This window comes from Dermacentor silvarum, chromosome 3, assembly GCF_013339745.2.
Source record: "Dermacentor silvarum isolate Dsil-2018 chromosome 3, BIME_Dsil_1.4, whole genome shotgun sequence".
Taxonomy (NCBI): domain Eukaryota; kingdom Metazoa; phylum Arthropoda; class Arachnida; order Ixodida; family Ixodidae; genus Dermacentor; species Dermacentor silvarum.
The window spans coordinates 198,327,773-198,346,438 of record NC_051156.1 but is presented as its reverse complement, the minus strand read 5'-3'; the positions used below and the strand labels follow the sequence as shown (position 1 = coordinate 198,346,438).

The 18,666-nt window shown below is 43.7% G+C and overlaps 1 protein-coding gene across 1 annotated transcript in view; it reads left to right on the top strand.

The window, feature by feature from the left end:
* The first annotated feature begins 300 nt into the window (after positions 1 to 300).
* LOC119446438 (protein retinal degeneration B-like) overlaps positions 301 to 18,666 on the top strand; it is a 56,759-nt gene continuing 38,393 nt past the window's right edge. The window contains 5 exon segments of the mRNA XM_037710870.2: positions 301 to 671; positions 7,874 to 8,006; positions 9,466 to 9,669; positions 10,950 to 11,210; positions 11,939 to 12,144. Of these exon segments, the coding sequence (XP_037566798.1) occupies positions 594 to 671; positions 7,874 to 8,006; positions 9,466 to 9,669; positions 10,950 to 11,210; positions 11,939 to 12,144 (882 nt within the window). The 5' untranslated portion in view covers positions 301 to 593.

Here is an 18,666-nt window from a genome sequence, read left to right as displayed (position 1 = left end):
TTGTTCTGCGTCCTCCTCCAACGGTAGCATGTGTGGGGGAAAAAGCAGCTGCACGAAAATGAAGGGTGAGCGCTTCGCGTCGTTCACGGCAGATGAGAGATAGGGCAAACGAAAACTGGGGCGGCACAGGGCGCGAAGCAAACACATCGAAGTGCGCCAGCGGGCCGCCGTTGCGGCGGCCACCTTTTAGCCGAGAATCCGGACCGACGTCACAGACTACGCTTCGATGACGTAGTCTTTTCGCGACGGTGGCCCCATCATGCGGGGCCTTCTGTAAACAGATGTCGCAGCCATCGCAGCAGCAGCAGCAGTGGCGGCGAGCAGCCAAACAAGCTGTACGACGGTGATCGCGCGAGCCAGTCCGTGTTGTACGCTGGCTTGTCGGATCGCTGTGCGGAGAAATGCTACGACCGTCGTCCGTGTAGTGTGGGCCACATCGTCGGGTCGTCCGGCCAGCAGCGACGGATATGGGCGGCCCGCTGCGCAAGCCGGAGATCGTTTGCGGATTCCAGAGACCGCCTGAACTGGACCCGTGAGAGCCCTTTTGATTTCGGGCGCCGCTCGACACCGTCGGCAGTCGAGCGCGGCCCAACATGTTGCTCAAAGAATACAGGATCCCGCTGCCCTTGTCGGTCGAGGAGTACCGGGTGGCGCAGCTCTACATGATCGCCGTGAGTAGTTGATTGCTTCCGTCGCCTCTCACTTACCCACCGCCACTCGGCGTGCGCGCGATGCGACAGGTTGAGGCCCTGCGCCGATGTCCGCGCCGAAGACACCGACTGCAGTATATCGGGCGCCTCATGGCTTTTCGCGGTGGTCGCCTAGCTACGGCAGCGGTAGGCGCGGTGCTACATACTACTACTAGCCGCAATCTCCGATGTGTGGAGGCCTGCGGCCTCTCGTCGCTACGATGTGTTTCGTTGGCGAATACGACCGGCGTTGATAAGAGAACACGAAGGTGCGCGTTGACCGAGTGCGTGCGTGAAACGAAAGTGCATGCCGGGTTTCGTTATCGCCTTCGCCGATAAGTCGCTTCTCTCTGCGCCAGCTTCACATGAGCGATCTCGTTCGCAGACTTATGTAACCCCCCTTCCGCCAGGCTCTGACAGAGATGTCGAAGGACACGGAGGTGCCTTTTCGGTTCGATGCAGCGAGTCGTAACCGCCGAGATGAGTGTATAGTGAGCGCGTACAGACGGTCCGCGCTTCGTTGAACTCCCGCTCGAGCTGTCAAACCGTCGAGAGCTGAGAGTGGCGGAGCGGCATTTCCTGTCGGCTTGAACGAATAATGTATTCCCGGTGATAAGTGACATTTTGAACGTCTCGCTACCCTTCCAGTTATTTTCCTCTTAACCTTCTGAAACCAAAGCATGTGCATACCGTGTATGCGACGCGCCTAGGCTGTCGTGTTTCTGCATTAGCCAGCAAGTGTTCTCGCTTATATCTGTCGTACGCTGGCGATAAAAAAAAAAAAAAAAAAAGAAAAAAGGCGTGCTTAATAAGTGATGCAAGACTGCTGGCCGCGCGGCACGTGGTCTTGTGTGCTTGCCTGCCTGCAGATATATATATCACCATTGTCTGTTATATTTACGAGATTGGTCCCTATTCTTTCCCTTTTCTGACTGCCCAATCTGTAGAGCACAAGTCTTCTTCGGGCGCACTGCAAATAGAATTCCGAGGCCTTGACCTTGGCTACGTATTAAAGCCACGCTCGGAGACCAGTATCTCTTGGTTGTCGCGGGCATCCGTAGAAAGTGCTCAAGGACGCAAGCAGCAACAGCAGACTGTTTAAAAAAGGAATCTCGTTTGTTGCAGAGTGACTCGTAAAAGACAAGGCCTGTTCCTTGCCAAGTGGGCCGAGATAATGTAAACATGGGAATCTTCTGGACCCATGCTGAAGCCCAGAGAAGGCGGCCTGGCCATGTCGAGAAAGATTTATTTATCCTTTTTCTTTTTGTTTGCGTGTGCTCGTGCGGCTGGAGCTGGTGAAACGCGTCAGAACTTGAGGAAGTTTACTGTGGAGTAAAATAGAGCACTGGCACTGGTTGGACGTCGAATCTAAACAGGCGTATTTTTGGAATGCGAGGCGGTGAGGTCACCCAGCTGCTCGTGGCATATAAATGCTTTTTTTTTTTTTTTGCGTTTTTCGGAAACGTCATTTGGCCTTACAATTCAGCAGATTGCATGTGCATTCTCATGTTAGCTAGCAGTAGCACCATATGCAGCAAGGAATTATTTCAGGTTTGTATTAGGTTGCTTAAATGAATGGGCATTAGAGGTCTACTGTATATATATATGACTAACGCCATGGCACACATAGACACACTTGATAGAAATCACGTAATTGCCAACATGTGTAATCTGGAGTGCTGCTTCTTACAAAATGCCTTATTTGGTGAAACATGCTTAGTTTGCTTTTCCACTATTGATGCCAAAAAAAGGTGTTGAATGCATATCTTACTGCAAATATATTTCTCAATGGGTTTGCAACCTCATGAAACAGCTGGCAGAGAAGACTACCTCAATACTACACCATGTTACAGAATACTTTGCTTCTGTTGGGATGTATGTATTGATAGAAGAAGCACTTGCTATGCAGGTTGGCTAGTTGGTTTGATATGGCGAGAAGTAGACCGAGTAATTTTCTGTGTGTGGCTTTGCTGTCAGCTTGAATGGGAATTTCACAATAAATTCGTCTTGGTGAATATGGCATGTTAGCAGACCAATTAAAGGGGTTCGTTAGTTCTTGTTAATTTTGAAAGTGGGCTGACTCTAAAACAGAACTTAAATAACACAGCCCAAGTGTACAGGACAAAATGCAAATGGTGTCTACATATAGCACACTGTGACACTGAACTAGTCTGAAAACCTGAAGTGATTATTCACCAAAAATGGAATTGCTACAATGGAAAATCAGCAGCAGACATCACTGGAGTGAACTATTTAGATTAACTTTTCTGACAGCCCCCGCTAAAGGCATTCTAAAGCATTGAACAAATTTAATTCAGCTATGTACAAAAGCCATCTCTGCAACGCAAGTTACAGTTATACGAATGTTCTACCCATCATAGTATTTGGCATCATTCAGTTTGTTGTTAAATTTTTGCTTCTACAATTGTTTTCTTTCACAAGTATGCATACTAATGCAGTAACTAATTAGTCAAGAGTTCAACAGAACACCTTCTGGCCAGGTAAAAGCATTGTTAAAAATGACGCAGGCCCCTGATCAAGGTAAAATTAAAAATAAAGTGATGTTGCAGGATTTGTACGGATCCCAAAACATCATTTTAGTTTTATATTGACTTTGGTCAGTGACCAGCTTCATTTTTAATAATACAGCAACTGTAATTAAACTATGACTCACTGTGGCATGATGATTTTGAATTGGAATGACCGCGCGATTGTTATGGTTCATAGCCAAAGCCCAATGACACCAGCTGTTAATAGCTCTGTTAGAGCTACAGCTGTGGCCAGAAGCCAATCATGTGTCGTGGTCTTGTTCACTTAGAGCTCTCAGCTGTTTCCTGACAGTACAATGTCCCAGAATAAACTTATCAGTACCCTGACATATTCAGTATGTTTGTATGACCTCCACTATATTTTATGTGAAAGTGTAGCAGAAGATAGCATATATATTGTTTTTATGCACTTAGAGGTCTGCATACTTTTGAGCTATGTGGAGTATACGTCTTTTCACACACTCGTTCACTATCTTGAACTTTTCTTGGTGATAAGCAAAGCTGCTGTGTGTGCACTTTGCTCAAGTTAACTTTCACTCGGACACAGATAGTTCCGAGTGTTAGCGTGCTCTGCAAGTACACTGATGTGCCTGATAACTCAAAAGCAATAAATAGCAACTTGTACCATTTAAGATAGTTTAAGATGTACTGTTTTTATACTCTGTAATTTTGTTTCTTCTGTCAACCATTGCATGTTGGTTATTTGCTCGTAGTATTCAGAGATTGTGACCTCAGTGGCTACGGCGTTCTGTTGTTGAGCATGAGGTCACGGGTTTGACTCCCGGCCATGGAAGCTGCATTTCGATGGGGTAAAAATGCAAAAATGCTCATGTACTTAGACTTACGTGTATGTTAAAAAAAAAAAGAAAAACATGTCAAAATAATCCAGAGCCGTAACTACGGCAGTTCTCACAGCCTCAGTGTTGCCAGGACGACACGCGAGTCAGACGCAAGTCAGACAAACCACACGAGTCTAGTCATCTTTTGTTTTTTGTATTTTATAGTAATGTGTAAGACGAGATAATTGGTTCCTCTTCTTCTCGTTCAAGAGATAATCATACTTCTTAAGGTATGTTGAGTGTACTTTACTTAAACGTATGAACTGGGCTCGAGCTTGCTAAATGTTCCCAAATAGTTTATGAAATGAATGCACGAAATTGATGCAATAAGGGCAGCCAGGATGGAAGAAATGCCAGCAACCCATGCAGCAGTCACTGTTTCTTACGAAAAAAAAAATAATAATTGGGAGGAAAGCTTAAAAAAGGAGGCAGGAAAATATGGAGAAAAGCTTAATGAACATTTCCAGAGATGATAGATGATCTGTAGTGTCGTACCACTTTGTAATTTTGCTACATTTCTTCCACCCATCCTTTTTTTTTAAAGATATGGCTTTATTTTTGTGCCTTTTGTTTTACTTTTTTTTAAAATTCCAGATGTGGAACTTTTTCCAGTTCTTCTCATTATAATGCCTGTCAGTGATGGGAGAGCTGACGTTAGACTCAACTTATAATAATGAAGTGAATGTCAACTTTTGCTAAAATGCGTTTTGCTCCCTACCTCTTGCGCGGTGACTTAGCTGCTACTCAAATAATGTTACAAATTGATAAAACATCTGTGCGTCAGGATTTCATTGTGCATGTGTGTGTACAACCCCAGGTGGTCAAAATTAAACCTTGTTAAGTTCTGTTTCACAGTGTTTAAGAAACCAAGGTTGGTCAGGAAAAAGGTTTCACACATCTGCAGTTTAGTCAGCAGTTAATTCACTTAACTGCTGACTAAAGTGCAGATTTCACAAAAATGTCGCAGTTTCACCCGAAATGTGAAGCATCAATTGTGATAGCAAATTGGTAGAGAGCTATTCGGTGTAGGGATAGTAGTTTTATCGGCTGCATAAACTTGGACACATTCACTTTCTAACTGAATTGACAAGCGTGGTGTCATCGCGCACAAGCAAACATGAATAGATCACACTGAATGACCGCAGACAACGACTGTCAAAACACTGGCTGCAGCGGGCGAAGAATCGTGCGGTCTATCGCTTCAACGGAAACTGAGCGGCGAATGCACAGCGCATACAAAGGTCAGAGCCGTGTGGAGATAAGAGACAGTGCGGGCGACCGCCGCCACAGCCAGTGTAAGCGTATTTGTTGGCAGAGTAGAAGCTGCTCCCCCCCCCCTCCCTCCCGCGCTGCCTCTCTGCATTTTTTGTTTTCGCGTGGGAGATTGCGTTGCCAGTTCCCCTTGTGCTCGGTTGCAAGATACGCATTTGCTGCCGTAGTACAGCGTCGCACCGCCTTCCTCCCCCTCCCCCCCATACCCCCACGGCCTCTCGCGCGATGGTCGCGTTTACTTTCCGCCGTGAGTTGGCTCTCCGTGATAGCGCGCGTCCCCCCGCGCGCTCTCACTCGCGCATACGGCGCGCGGCGACGATTTTATCGCCCTTGGAATCTATACGGAACCTCACGGCGATGCCGACGGCAGAAATCCGGTTGAAGTGTCCATATAATTGCTATATCAATAAAAATGAGAAACTAGAAAATAAAGCAATTCGGAGCAACACTCCATGTAATGAATGCGTAAGTGTAACAGATTAAGCAAACAGAAAATTTAGGACAACCAGAAATGCACGGAAATGTACAATGATGCAAACACACAGTGGCAAGAAAGAAAGGAAGGAGATTAGCGATAGGCTAGCATCAGTTCTAGGTAACATCATCTAGTTTGTTTATTGCATAAAACGCCCAAAAGTTTTGTAAACCTTCTCACTTCAGTTTTCTGTTGTAAAAGAAATTAATCGATGTTAGGAATTTAAGAATTCAGAGTTACACTGTTTAACTAAACCTGTTATACAGGCTTGTTAGTTTCTCTATTTGTGAAATGTGTTATTTGTGCAAAATTTAATGGGACACATAGAGATCACACACAGCCACCAAAAGTGCAGGACTACAACTGTTTAACTGTCTAAAATAGTATAACTTTTGAAAGCTGCAATATATGTGAGATCTTGAAATGTGAAAATTGACAGCTCTAAAGTTGAGCGAACCATCGACACTTCCAGATCCTTGGTCAGGGTTATATTTATTTTGTCAAACTATTTACATATCCCGGCCACCGCAGCCGCATTTCGATGGGGGTGAAATGCAAAAACGCCCGTGTGCTTGCGTGGTAGTGCACGTTAAAGAACCCCAGGTGGTCAAAATTAATCCGGAGCCCTCCACCACGGCCTGCCTCATAATCAGATCTGGTTTTGGCACATAAAACCCCAGAAAGAAGACAAACTATTTACATAAAGCCTGCAAATTGTCGTTGCTATATTTTGTTGCCCATGCTGCAGTGGCCTCAATGCATAGTCTAGCGCTGTTACAAATCAAATAAGATCGCTTATTGTATTGTCGTACAAAAATTCACGCAGAAACTCCGCTGGAGTTATCTAAGTATGCACAAGCATTGTGCCACTTGCTCATATCCACGCAGCGCGGTGCTATTGTCAGTCTTATCAAGCTTAATCCAACCAGCATAAACACTTATCAAGCTTTATCAGTCGTTATCAACTTTATTGAACTACATCCGAACCTTATCAACCCTTATCGGTCGTTATCAACCTGCGGAAGTGGATGTCCAACGAAGGTTGCAAAGCCATCACTACAACTGCTGAGGGGGCTATTCAATACTTTTTTGATGGTTCGGATGCTTGTTTTGAGATTGTTCCTTATTGAAACGTATGCTGTTCTGTGTGTTGTATGGGTGATTTCAATGAATATATGCACTGTTCGCTTAACTTTGCTGAGTGCTTGTAGCCTCAGAGGGCCTTATGGGAGTGTGAGCCGTTGCATTTTTTGTTTGCTTACGGGTGTATGAGCCATTGCTTACAGGGGTATGAGTCATTGCATTCGTCTTACGTGACGGGCAGGCAGGTTTCCTCGTTGGGTAAGCATATAAAAAGTTAAACAGACGGGGAAGTGAAAAGTAGAGGGTCCCTATATCTGAGGTTTCACTGGGAAGGTCCACAGCAGTTACAATAAAAACTCAGCATTGACCTGCGAACTCTCCTGAATTTTTCATAAGCTTTACAAATTCGAACTCGTTCCTACGATTTTACTAATGTTGCATTGTGTTTTACGAAAAATAGATGCTGTTGGAAAAAGTTTTTAAAGGTGTTAGAGGATGGGGCTGTGCAGGCTTGCAAAAAGAATGCATACCAGAAAGAAGTTGTAAAGGTACCTGTGCTGCTGTTTCGTGGTAGCACAAGGTGCCTGAAGCTGGTGAAATTGATAACAGCGATGTAATCAAACAAGTCATTGTGGTATAAAAACAAAGTGTTGCCTTTAGTCTGCTATACCAAGCTTGTTGCTTCTAGTGTTCTGTGTCTAAAGGTAAATCATCCTGAATAAAAGTATTATGTACTCCACAGATGGTGTGTGCTAAGGGCAAGCTAAAAAAAAAAAAAAGTGTGCAACCCTCGGTTTTTCATGATGGGCAGATTTTTGCTAAATTTAAGTTCATGGGTTAGCAAGTAAGTAAAGAGCTTAAGCAACCCTAAAACTACATCAAACACAGTCAAAATCATTGACCAATATCGTGGGTAAATTGCCAAATGCATAATTGCTGACATCCTTGGTGTATTCTGATGCGCAGAAAAAAAGCCGCGAAGAAAGCAAAGGAGTCGGAAGCGGTGTTGAAATCATGGTGAATGAGCCATACACTGACGGACCAGGAGGCTCGGGGCAATACACCCACAAGATTTATCACATTGGAAGCCACTTGCCTGGTGAGTCATCATGTCTTGCCTTTTTCTGTGTATGTACTACTGTATTTTCTGTGTATGTACTTTGTGTTTGAAGCAATCATCAAATGATTTCCCTCTGTTCAGTCCAAGCTTGCATTGTGACCTTGATGTGGTGGTGGTGGTGGTGGTGGTGGTGGTGGATTATAACTTCAGGTTGGTTTAACCTGGTGATTGAGGTTGGCAATTGCTTTGGCTGAGCATCTCTTGCAATGTCACTGGGGTATGTTACCAATGTTACCACACGTCCAGCAGATCAGTGCCTCTTATTCAAATGCAAGCGAAGCTTCATGGCGGACTATAATGGATCCTTCTGGAAACACAAGGTGTTCTAAGCATTTGTGTGGAAGGCCTTTCTTCGGTAGATTCTCAAGAAGAAGGTCCCTTCCATCACAGTAGCTTGGGCATGATCGTAGAAAGTGTTTAACATCTCCTGTCTCGTTACATGAGGAATGCAGTTGAGAATGGGTAGACCTTTAATACAGAGGCTGCATTTTACGTCTGCTTGTACTTGTCTCTGCTTTATTGTAGTTTTTTGTTCTTCACTGACGCTTTGCGATTAGCATCAGTGCGCAGCTGCCTCTAAGTTGCTTTGTGGTGCTCACAACAAATTGATGAGTGATTCCGGTGCAGTAGCAGTGCCATTGTATTTTAGAAATAATGTAATGATTGTGAAAGAGGGAGTAACTCTGAGCTTGAGTCTGCTTTTGGGTTCCATTCGCTACTTGCAACATACCCAGGCACTCAGTCCATGGAGGTAAAAATTGTCGGATTACTGAGGAAATGGATTGGTGTGAAGTTTAAAGTAAACAAGCCATATTTGAATGCAGGACGAAGCAGATTCAAATGATCTCTCAACTTTCCTTTGCCTTTGCATTGATGCACATGGTCTTGCCTAGATGATCTTGGGTTACTGATGACAAAGTGTGCTGGAAACCATAGGGCGACACATTTAAGTAGCCTAGTAGCCACATTTCAGTGCATGTTTGTTTACTCTGCAGTATGCTTCTTAATGTAATTTTCATTGCAAGTTGCTGATGTTGCTTTTTTGTCAATTGATATTGGCAATTCTGCGAGTGAAATGGTAAAGAAACGGGGCAGGCAACTGGATTAGAACTTGCTTTGAGCTAGTGGGTAAATTCTGTAGGTATGGGTAGGACGGCACGCAGAAAACATGTACAAGGAAGGAACGCGTAGTGCAGGATGGGTGGAGGAGCGCTGCTCTGGCCTATGCAGACGACTGGACAACATAAATTAAGGCAGACACTGTTGTGTGTTTTTCTTTGACATTTGTTGTTACACTGTTGTTCGTGTGGTCTTTGGAATGTCAACCTTGAATCGACTACCCCAACCTCATGTGCTCATGCATTTGTTTGACACTTTCTTGATTTCTCATTGTGTGTGCACTTTTGGTTCTAACCACACGGTGTGACATCTTTTGCAGGCTGGTTCAAGGCTCTGCTTCCGAAATCGGCCCTGACTGTGGAAGAGGAAGCATGGAATGCGTACCCTTACACCAAGACTCGCTACACGTGCCCGTTCATCGAGCGCTTCTACCTTGAAATCGAGACCAAGTACTTTGCCGATGCTGGTGAACAGGAAAACGTGTTTGAGTTGTCGGGAGCAGAACTGCGCAACTTGCAAGTTGGTGAGTGGCTGACAGACGTCTTGGAAATTTTTTTGTGTGTTTACATTTTACATTATACTTTGAGTGCTGCACAAATTTTAGCATGAACATTTTGTGCTACTTTCCCCTTGCTGTAAACATAAAAAGTTCTTCGAAGTAGGCTCGTTCACAATATTTCACAAACTTGGGTTGGCCGATCTACAGAAGTCCTTACTAAGAGAGTTAGGGTACCCAAACCCCATAATTTAGTAAATTTTAATTAAAATAATAGGGGTGTCTCAAGCACAGTGTCTCTAAGCTACCACCATCCTTGGTCGAGCAGGGTCCAATTACAGTATTGTCTGTAATGAAAGCATCTGCATGACTTGCATTGTTCGCACTCCATGTGATGCTCTAGTGCAGAGCACACTGAATCATAGAATTCATTCAGAAGCCTCACTACCGGCAGGCACATTTCAGGTTGTGTTAAAAACTCTTATTGGAACAACACTTGACTAAAATGCAGACGTTTGACATTGGACATGGCATTCACATAGGTTACTATGTTATAGCAGGTCAGTTTACTGTTGGAACTATAATGAAGTTTTTTTTAAAATGAACAACAGTGATGAGGTGGTCGTGATAGCTTTAATGGAAGAACTCGGTATAATGAACAGAAATTAGAAGTTCATTTTCTTATCAGGTTTTAATGTTCAGAATTTTGTTGTTTACCAGCTTTACAGTTCTGCACTTTGTGCAAAAACACCTTGCTTATTTTTTTGCTGTATTAATAAGGGCTGGGTTTCTTGAATGGTACAAAAATATTGCATCTAAGTCAGTATCGTATACAAAAAAAGCTTGGTTCATCTCATGTGGCCATGGAAATTCTGGAGATGCTCACCTCCCAAACAGGCCGAGTAATTGACTGAAGCATATTTATTTATTTATTTATTTATTTATTTATTTATTTATTTATTTATTTATTTATTTATTTATTTATTTATTTATATTCCTCCCAGGCTCCATATACTAGCATTGGGTGAGGAGAAGAGTACAAATAATGTTTAAAATGCATTCACATAAATACAAATTATGAATACAAAGAAAGTAGTGGTTACGCATTGGTTACTAACCTAGTACATTGTAACGATTATGAGGCTCACTGTTACTTACCGTAGACTAATTACAATCATTACCACATAAATGAAGGAAAGAAAATTGGTCAATTATAACAGAATTAGTGACTGGTGATGTGACATGGCAAACAGGAAATATCAGGGACTTTGAAAACTTTCAAAACAAAGAAATTTGTGATGGTGCAGACCTTATCGACGTGGTTAAGGACCAGCTGACTGGTTCAGACTATGTGCGTGAGGAGGACCCGAAGCTGTACGTCTCGGCCAAGACGTCACGAGGTCCCCTGGATGATGACTGGATTCAGGCCTACCTTGACCACCGGCAGCTGGGGACGCCGGCGCCCCCACCTGGCGATGGGACCATCATGTGTGCCTACAAACTTTGCCGAGTGGAATTCCGCTACTGGGGCATGCAAAGCAAGATTGAAAAGTTCATCCACGACATAGGTCAGTGCCCATTGTAGGGCTACTTTTACAGATGACAAACTGGAAAGTTTGAGTAAGCACTGAAGAATGTCTCTTTATGTGTGAATGCATGGATAAAATGTGACGTAGAAGCACATTGTGCTACTTATGGGAAGGGCAGTGAGTCTATGAAATGGTTTACACGGTACACCTCACTGCCAACAAAAAAAGGGAGGGGGGGATAGAAACAGAGAGGGTGAAAGAAATTGAGAAACAGTCTAGGGAGATCTGTGATATTATTAACAGCTACACATCATAGGCAAAGACCAACTTCCACTATCATTCAAAACTCTTTCCCCTTATTGCTGGTTTATAACTGCCACTTGCACCATGCCACAGCGTGGTGAGCGACAGTAGCGTACTTGTTTACCTTCTGTAAAGAAATGCAGGGCAGTAATGCGACTAGGTGAGCTAGGTGGCACATGTTTTGGGTGTAAACAGCGCTGAAAATGAGACGCAGCGTGTCATCTTGTGTCCACTTGTTCTGCGTGCCGTTTTTAATGCTGCGTGCTTCCAAAATCCACGGCCTTATGCTAGGCCTTTGCTATTTGCAATACAAGAAACCTGTGAGGGGCTTTGGGACACAGACAGAAAGTGGACACAATGGTGCCAAGCGCGGTATGAACTGGCTGCTTACTGTAAAATATCTAACCCAAGTGTCTGCGAGCATCATGTGACATGGCGCCTGTGCATTCACTTCTGTGCTGCAGCGCTGCGCAAGACGATGCTGCGGGCTCATCGGCAGGCGTGGGCCTGGCAGGACGAGTGGGTGGGGCTCACCATGGAGGACATCCGGCAGATTGAGCGCGAGACCCAGGAAGCCCTGGCGCGCAAGATGGCCGTCGACCAGGTCAGCGAAGAAGGGGATGAGGACGAGGCCCTGGCTCACTCCTGTTCGGCCGCCTCCATCCCCAAGGTGGGCGCTGCCTCCTCCTGAGGCGGAAAACATGCACCGCTGCTGCCCCGCACTCCAGCCGCCGTCACCCTCCCTCCACCCCAACCCCACCTCTCCACACCCATTCTTTCTCGTGCCTGCTGAGTGCCAAAAGCAGCAACGTTAACAGAATGGCAGATTTCTTGCGAGTTTTGTGTGGCAAGTGTTGTTTCTGTTGTTCTGGATGGTTCAGTGGTGTGCCTTTGGTCTTTTTAAACTGACCTGTCGGTTCCACGAACTCAGGCCTGCGGATACAAATGGGTTGAAGAGGAGGAAGTTACACTACTTGCTCGGTCCAAGGTTAGGTCTCTCGGGACCTCTTCAATAAAGTGGTGCATTTTATAACAGTGACTAGTAGCCCACAGTTTATTTCAGCTCACTGAACACACTAGAAACCAAGGCAAAGCCAGCTACACGGTATCATTGTTTAAGTAAAGAGTACAACTGGAATACTGTTACTGTTTGATTCCTATCAACGTCTTATATAAACATTGAATATGTTAGCCAGCAGAATAATTGCATGAATATGAAACGCAATCTTCAGTAGTAAAACGTGTCTGCCGTGCGAAACACAATGCTCTTTGAATGCAAGTGCGATTTGGCTAAGATGAGGCTCAGCTGTATAAGCGTCTAACATATGCTTATGTGGTTTGTGTGAAAAAGGAACACATATTGACTCTGAAGACTTCATTCTCATTGCAAGACATGGTTAGTGACTGCAGTATCATCCTTTCTGGGAACCAATGAGGCTTTGCTGATAATATTTTGTCTTGCTTGAGGTCAGCAGTCTTCTCTATCAGAAATAGTGGTGATAGTTTCTGACGAAGATGTGTAGTATGTATGCAATGCATGGCTTGATGTTCCTGCGGCAGCTAATGCAAAGCCATGGTAAGGTTCACCCTGTTCACCTAACTGCATAGAGGTTGCATCTAGAATGGTTCTTGTTATACTATTTCAGTTCTTATCAGGTGACGCATGTCGGGTAGAACTGCAGCTCAGAATTATTCTGACCAACACCACCTCTGTTGCACAATATCTGACCACTTTGAGCCCTAGCACAACATGTTTGGACTCATTGCTTTATTGCCTACCCTGCCTGGTCTGACAAAAGCAAGATATGCAGTAAGCGCAGTTGCTCATTTTTTCGCTGTCCCCATCCCATTGTGTGGCATGTTTCTGGTTGTTTTGGCTTGTTGTGGCGTGGTTGGCTGTTTTTATGGTTACACAAATCGCAGGGACATATTTGATCGTGGTAAATCCCGATTAGGCTCAATCGCAATTGTTAGTGCCCCTGTGACGCCGGTATTACTCTCCCTAGCAGGTTTGTGCAGGGTGCACTGCTCTTGTTCAAAAGTTCACATTGGCGGAGACAACTATTCCGGGCACTTTTTACATACCATACTTTCGTGCATACAACCCACCCCTGCATAAAACCCTGATCTCATGTTGCAACTTTTAGAAATAGGGAGGAAATGTGCATGTAAACCATCGTAAGGAACTGCATACACCATTGTTCATGCCTTTCTGAAGGTGATCAAGAACCATCGTTAGCATAAATCAAAGCTCCAGAAACAAGCTTGTTTTAGGTGTCCAGCCATCACTGTTTTCACAGCTGCTTTCTATTGAGCATGCCAGCGGCTTAACGGCAATGTGGGGTATATATTTATGCATTAATTTTTCCCTTACTTGCGGATTCGAAGCAAAAAAAAAAAAGCATGCCACTCTTTCGTAAAGCTGCACCTAAAGATAAAATTTTCATATCACGCCCATCTCCGGTTGGTACTTATAATTATATTGCCGATTATACACACAAAAATACAGCGCTTTGTAGGTTGCAGTTTGTTTGCATTAGCCATCCTCTTGCCATAGCATTCCCGACTGTGAGACCCTTCTTTTACTGTGTTTGTCTTGATTTAAATAAGAGATTCGTGCTGTCTCATCTTCTTTTGTTTGTTTGCTTGTTTCTGTTTTCTAGTCTTAAGGGGATAGACTTCAATTTTTCAGCTTCCTGTGGCTGCTGAACATAAATTCGTGACTACATACATTGGGACGCATCACGCCCTATCTCAGTCTGGCTGAGGTTGGTATATTGTTAATGCATGGTTAATGAATGGGTAATGAATGGTTTATCCTTCATCACACTATCATGTTTTCCTAGAAAGAGCTTGTTTTAATTTACTTATCTGGGGAATTCCTAGAACTCATTTTAAATTGCTTATCCTAAGATTCCCAGAAGAACTTAATTTAATTTACTTACCTGTGAATTCCTATAACTCATTTTAAATTACGTATCTTAAAATTTCTAGAACTTGTTCTGGCTTACTTATCTCAAATTCCTGGAACTTGGTGGCATTTGACCTGGCTAGCTAGAAATGGCAAGTTACACATATTGGAACGTTTAAGGTGAACAAAAAGTATGCAGAAGCTTAAACTGGAGTTGTCTAAGTATACGTAAGCATACCCCCAAATTTCAGTTGGGCCACCTCCAAATTTCAGTTGGCCTACCCCCAAATTTCAATTGGCACATCCTCAAATTTTAAGTTGGCCCACCCCCAGTGTTCAAGTTGACTCATCCCCAAATTTCAGCTGGCCCACCCCCAAACTTCAAGTTGGCCTACCCTTGCTATAGGCTTTGCCAAGCATTTTCTGTGGAGCTCCATGTATCCCTATGGGTATGCATAAATCTGGTCATATGGGTATTCTCTCTGAGAAAAAATTTTAATGGGGGTTTCGATCGTTCCTTATCACTTATAAAGCTACCAATCACCTACATTTACACCATTATAGCGATTAAATGTCTTAACTTCGCAACTTACGCATTTTTGTTGACGCACAAGGCATTACGCTTTTGGCATGACAGATTATGCTGGGATACTCGCCAAAGAATGCTTATTCATTAAAAGGCAGTTCAGCAATTCATGTAGGTGCTGTGGCAATAATTGCTTGATATCTGGGTTTCTGTAGATGCAAGGTTGCGAACAGTTCGTCTAAAAAATTTTCAGAACTTGCCATTTTCAGTGCCCTTATTCAACTAAGAGCTGAAGTCATAATTGTGACACAATTTGTACTAAGCCTGTTGTTTTTATTCTTTTATTTGTTTTAATGTGAAAGCTACTTGTTTCCACCAGGGTATTTTCTGTCACTTGAGAGCAAGTATGCGTATGACCATGCGTTTAGGTGGGAAAGTTGGCGCTTAGCCACTTTTCTTGTGGGGTTGTAATTCAGCAAAATGCATGGTTGTGTACAAGGGTTTTTTTCTTTCCTGTTTTATATGCGGTGTGCAATATGTAAAGGTTTTTACTTTATTTGTTATTTTGAGTTGTTTTCTATGGCTCCCAATTTTATAAACCGACTATCAGATCCTCGTCTTCTTTCTTTGTCTTGACTTGACATTTCTTGGCACTGACTTGAGACTAGGGAAAGTCAGCATTTACCTTAACTCCTTTTTGGACTGCTTCATTTGTTCCTGTATCTTTCCTGTATTGCTGCATTGGCGCAGGGTATTCTCAGGGCTCCAGCTGCGGTTGTGTTCTGTTATGATGCCTTTTTTTTTTTTTTCAAATCTGGAGTTTTGTTGTTGCACTCCTATTTTTTTTTATTTTTTTTAGAATTTTGTAAGTTGCTATTGGTAAAGCAGCTCACTGCCTGGTTGTACTATTACTACTTCTAAGAATGTGTGTTCCTGAAGGCAGTTTTATGTTGTGATATCAGCCCAAGATTTGTGTTCACTGTAGTATTCACTTTCTTTTTTTTTTTTTTTGTTGATTGCACACATTGTGCAGCACCACATATTCTCTAGCTGCACTAGACTTTCATATTCTGTTGCTGCATACAATTGAGTGAGATTTTTAAAGTTATTTCTTTCTTTCTCATGTTACTTTTAAGTTGCTGGCAATCCGTAAAGGGCTCTGGTGTTTAACCATTGCCCTGTTTTTTAGGTGTATTTAGGTGTATCTGTTGAAAGGGAAAAATTGTCATCCAGCAGACAGTAGCATGTAGCACAAAGATACAGATATGGCTTTTCATCAAGAAAGCTTGGCAGTTGAAGAAACATGCCTCTTGGCTTTCAACGCATCTTGCCCCTAGTGAATTTCCACATGGCTAATTTGCCATATTTCTTGTTGTTGTGCTTTGAGTTATTCATTTGGCCTTGCTCTGCGGCCTGCTAGCCTCCTGGTTAGCTCAGATGGTGGAGCAGTCGCCCCGGAACCTGGAATCCTGGAAGCTGGAGCAGTCGCCCCAGGTTCAATGCCCGAACCAGGACCAACTGTTCTGATGCTGCCAAGCTTTCTTGTTGATTCTGAGAAGCTTGCATTGGTTTCCTTTGTAGCTTAAGTCTACTGTTGGGTGGATGACAGTTTGGCCCTTTAATGAATCTTCCTCCACCTTATGGAGTTTTGCAGAACTGATTTGCCAGATTCAGATGCATGTGTTGTATCTGTTTGTTCGTGGTCTTCCGTCAGGTTTAGGTACAGGCCATGGTTCTTAATATACATGTTTTATCATGTTATCAGGATTACCGTCGTCACCTCAGTGAACATCATTAGCTTAAGCTGTATGTGTGTGTGTGTAGGTTTCAAGAAAGTTTACTTCTTTTCTGGCTCCCGTGGTGTCTTCCACCACCCATGATTCTGCAGTCGGCAAAGAAATGGCACACATGCGGGGACTCTATGCTTGCATTAGAGCATGACTCGTGAGTGATCTGTTTTGGCCGACTGCACATTCAATGGAATTCTGCACTCTGGCTGCTCTCTGAACATTGTGGCATGTTTCAACCGCTGCATAGGAAATGTCAATTTGAAACTGGCTTTCTCCTAATACCTTCTGGGTTTTTCAGTAAAGCCTTTTCTTTTTCTGCTTTCGGTTTAAAGTTTTATAGGCTAGTGAAATGTTCGTGCCATTATGTGTATCTTTTTCTTTGTTCTTTGTGTATGCTGCCTTGGGTTTTCTAGAGAAATCCTTGAAATATTTTTCTCTGGTGCGGTTACTTAACAAATAATTTGTGGCTTGTAAAAATTATTAGCTGTGGTTTTCCTCTTCCTGCTTGTAGCTACATCACCGCAGATCTGTGCCACCCTCCTAACACAGCAAACAGCGCAGATGATCGGATGAGACAAACAAAACACATATGCTGTCAACTAATGATCTCATTTAATGCTATTGCAATGCTTATAACATTGAAAAAAAAATGCAGCCAGTTCCACGAAGTGAAATCTGTCGAAACAGCGGAGCTGTGGTCGTTCTGTTTCTGCGATTGTCGTGTATCTTTTTCACTGCGGTGATCTTTGTTTTAGACCGAAGGAACGACCACATCTCCACTGCTTCGACAGATTGTGTCCCATCCCCCGCAACGCGCTAGGAACACCGTCGCCCGTGGACGCCGATGCGTCCTATCCCCCGCAAGTAGCACCGTTCGGGCCAGCCAAGCGGCCGTAAATGCACAGCTTCGCTGTGGTCGCCTCCTCCCCCAGCGCACCTCTCCTCCTCTGCTGGTCACGTGACCTGCTCTCATCCTCTCCTGGTAACGTGACTTCTCCAGCTTTGCCCCTGTGTGACGGCGGCCATCACGCAGGAACAGACTAAAAACAGCTCTGCTGTTAAAACAAGCATTCTTCAAGCGAAGCGTGATGAGGCAATCGGAGTAAGAACACAATTCTCTGTGACTCACTTGGCTTGGCTGACCAGCAAAGGAAATGGTCATAAAGCAAGTGCAGTCTTTCTTTTGGCAGTTGGCCGAGCAACTTACTTAGGAAGGGTCATGCTCTTCTCTATGGATTGCCTGTGTACATATTTCTGGAAGCTTGTCATGTGCTTTCAGGGCTATGTACTGAATATTGTGTAAATAGGAGTTTTAGTTATACACATGACTCTTCTGGCTAAGCTGTTGACTTATTCAGGCTCACATTTTGCACGAAAGTGGCATTGTGATGTGGATGTATCTTAATGCCAGATTTGGGTGCATTACTTGCCTGCTTCATATAGATTAGGTAAGAAGTAAGCGTTATCTGCATCGATTCCAGACAGAAAGGACAGAATTTGTGCTAACGGAGCGGTAATGCCGTCAGTCATTGTTAGGGCTTAACTATACCTTAGCAAGATGTGTGCCTAGTTTTGCCATTACAGTGACACGGAGCACCACTGTTTCATTCCTGCAAATTCTACACGTTTTGTCTGGCATCGCTGTGGGTAAGCCATACTACCTGCCGTGGTGGCTTAGTGACTATGGCCTGTCACCGATTACAAAATCGCAGTTTTGATCCCTGGTTGCGATGACTACATAAAGATGGGGTTGGAATGCAAAAACTCTTGTGTACTTAGATTTAGGAACCTCAGTTGGTGGAAATTAATCCAGAGCCTCCCACTAAGGTGTCCCTCATATCCCATGTGTTTCTTTGAGGCACTAGACCCCTTAATTTGAATTTTAAATTTTGGTGACACGTATTTCATTCTTATTCTGCCTGAAAAAAAAAAAAAGCAAGTAATGTACCTAGATGTAGTATTCAA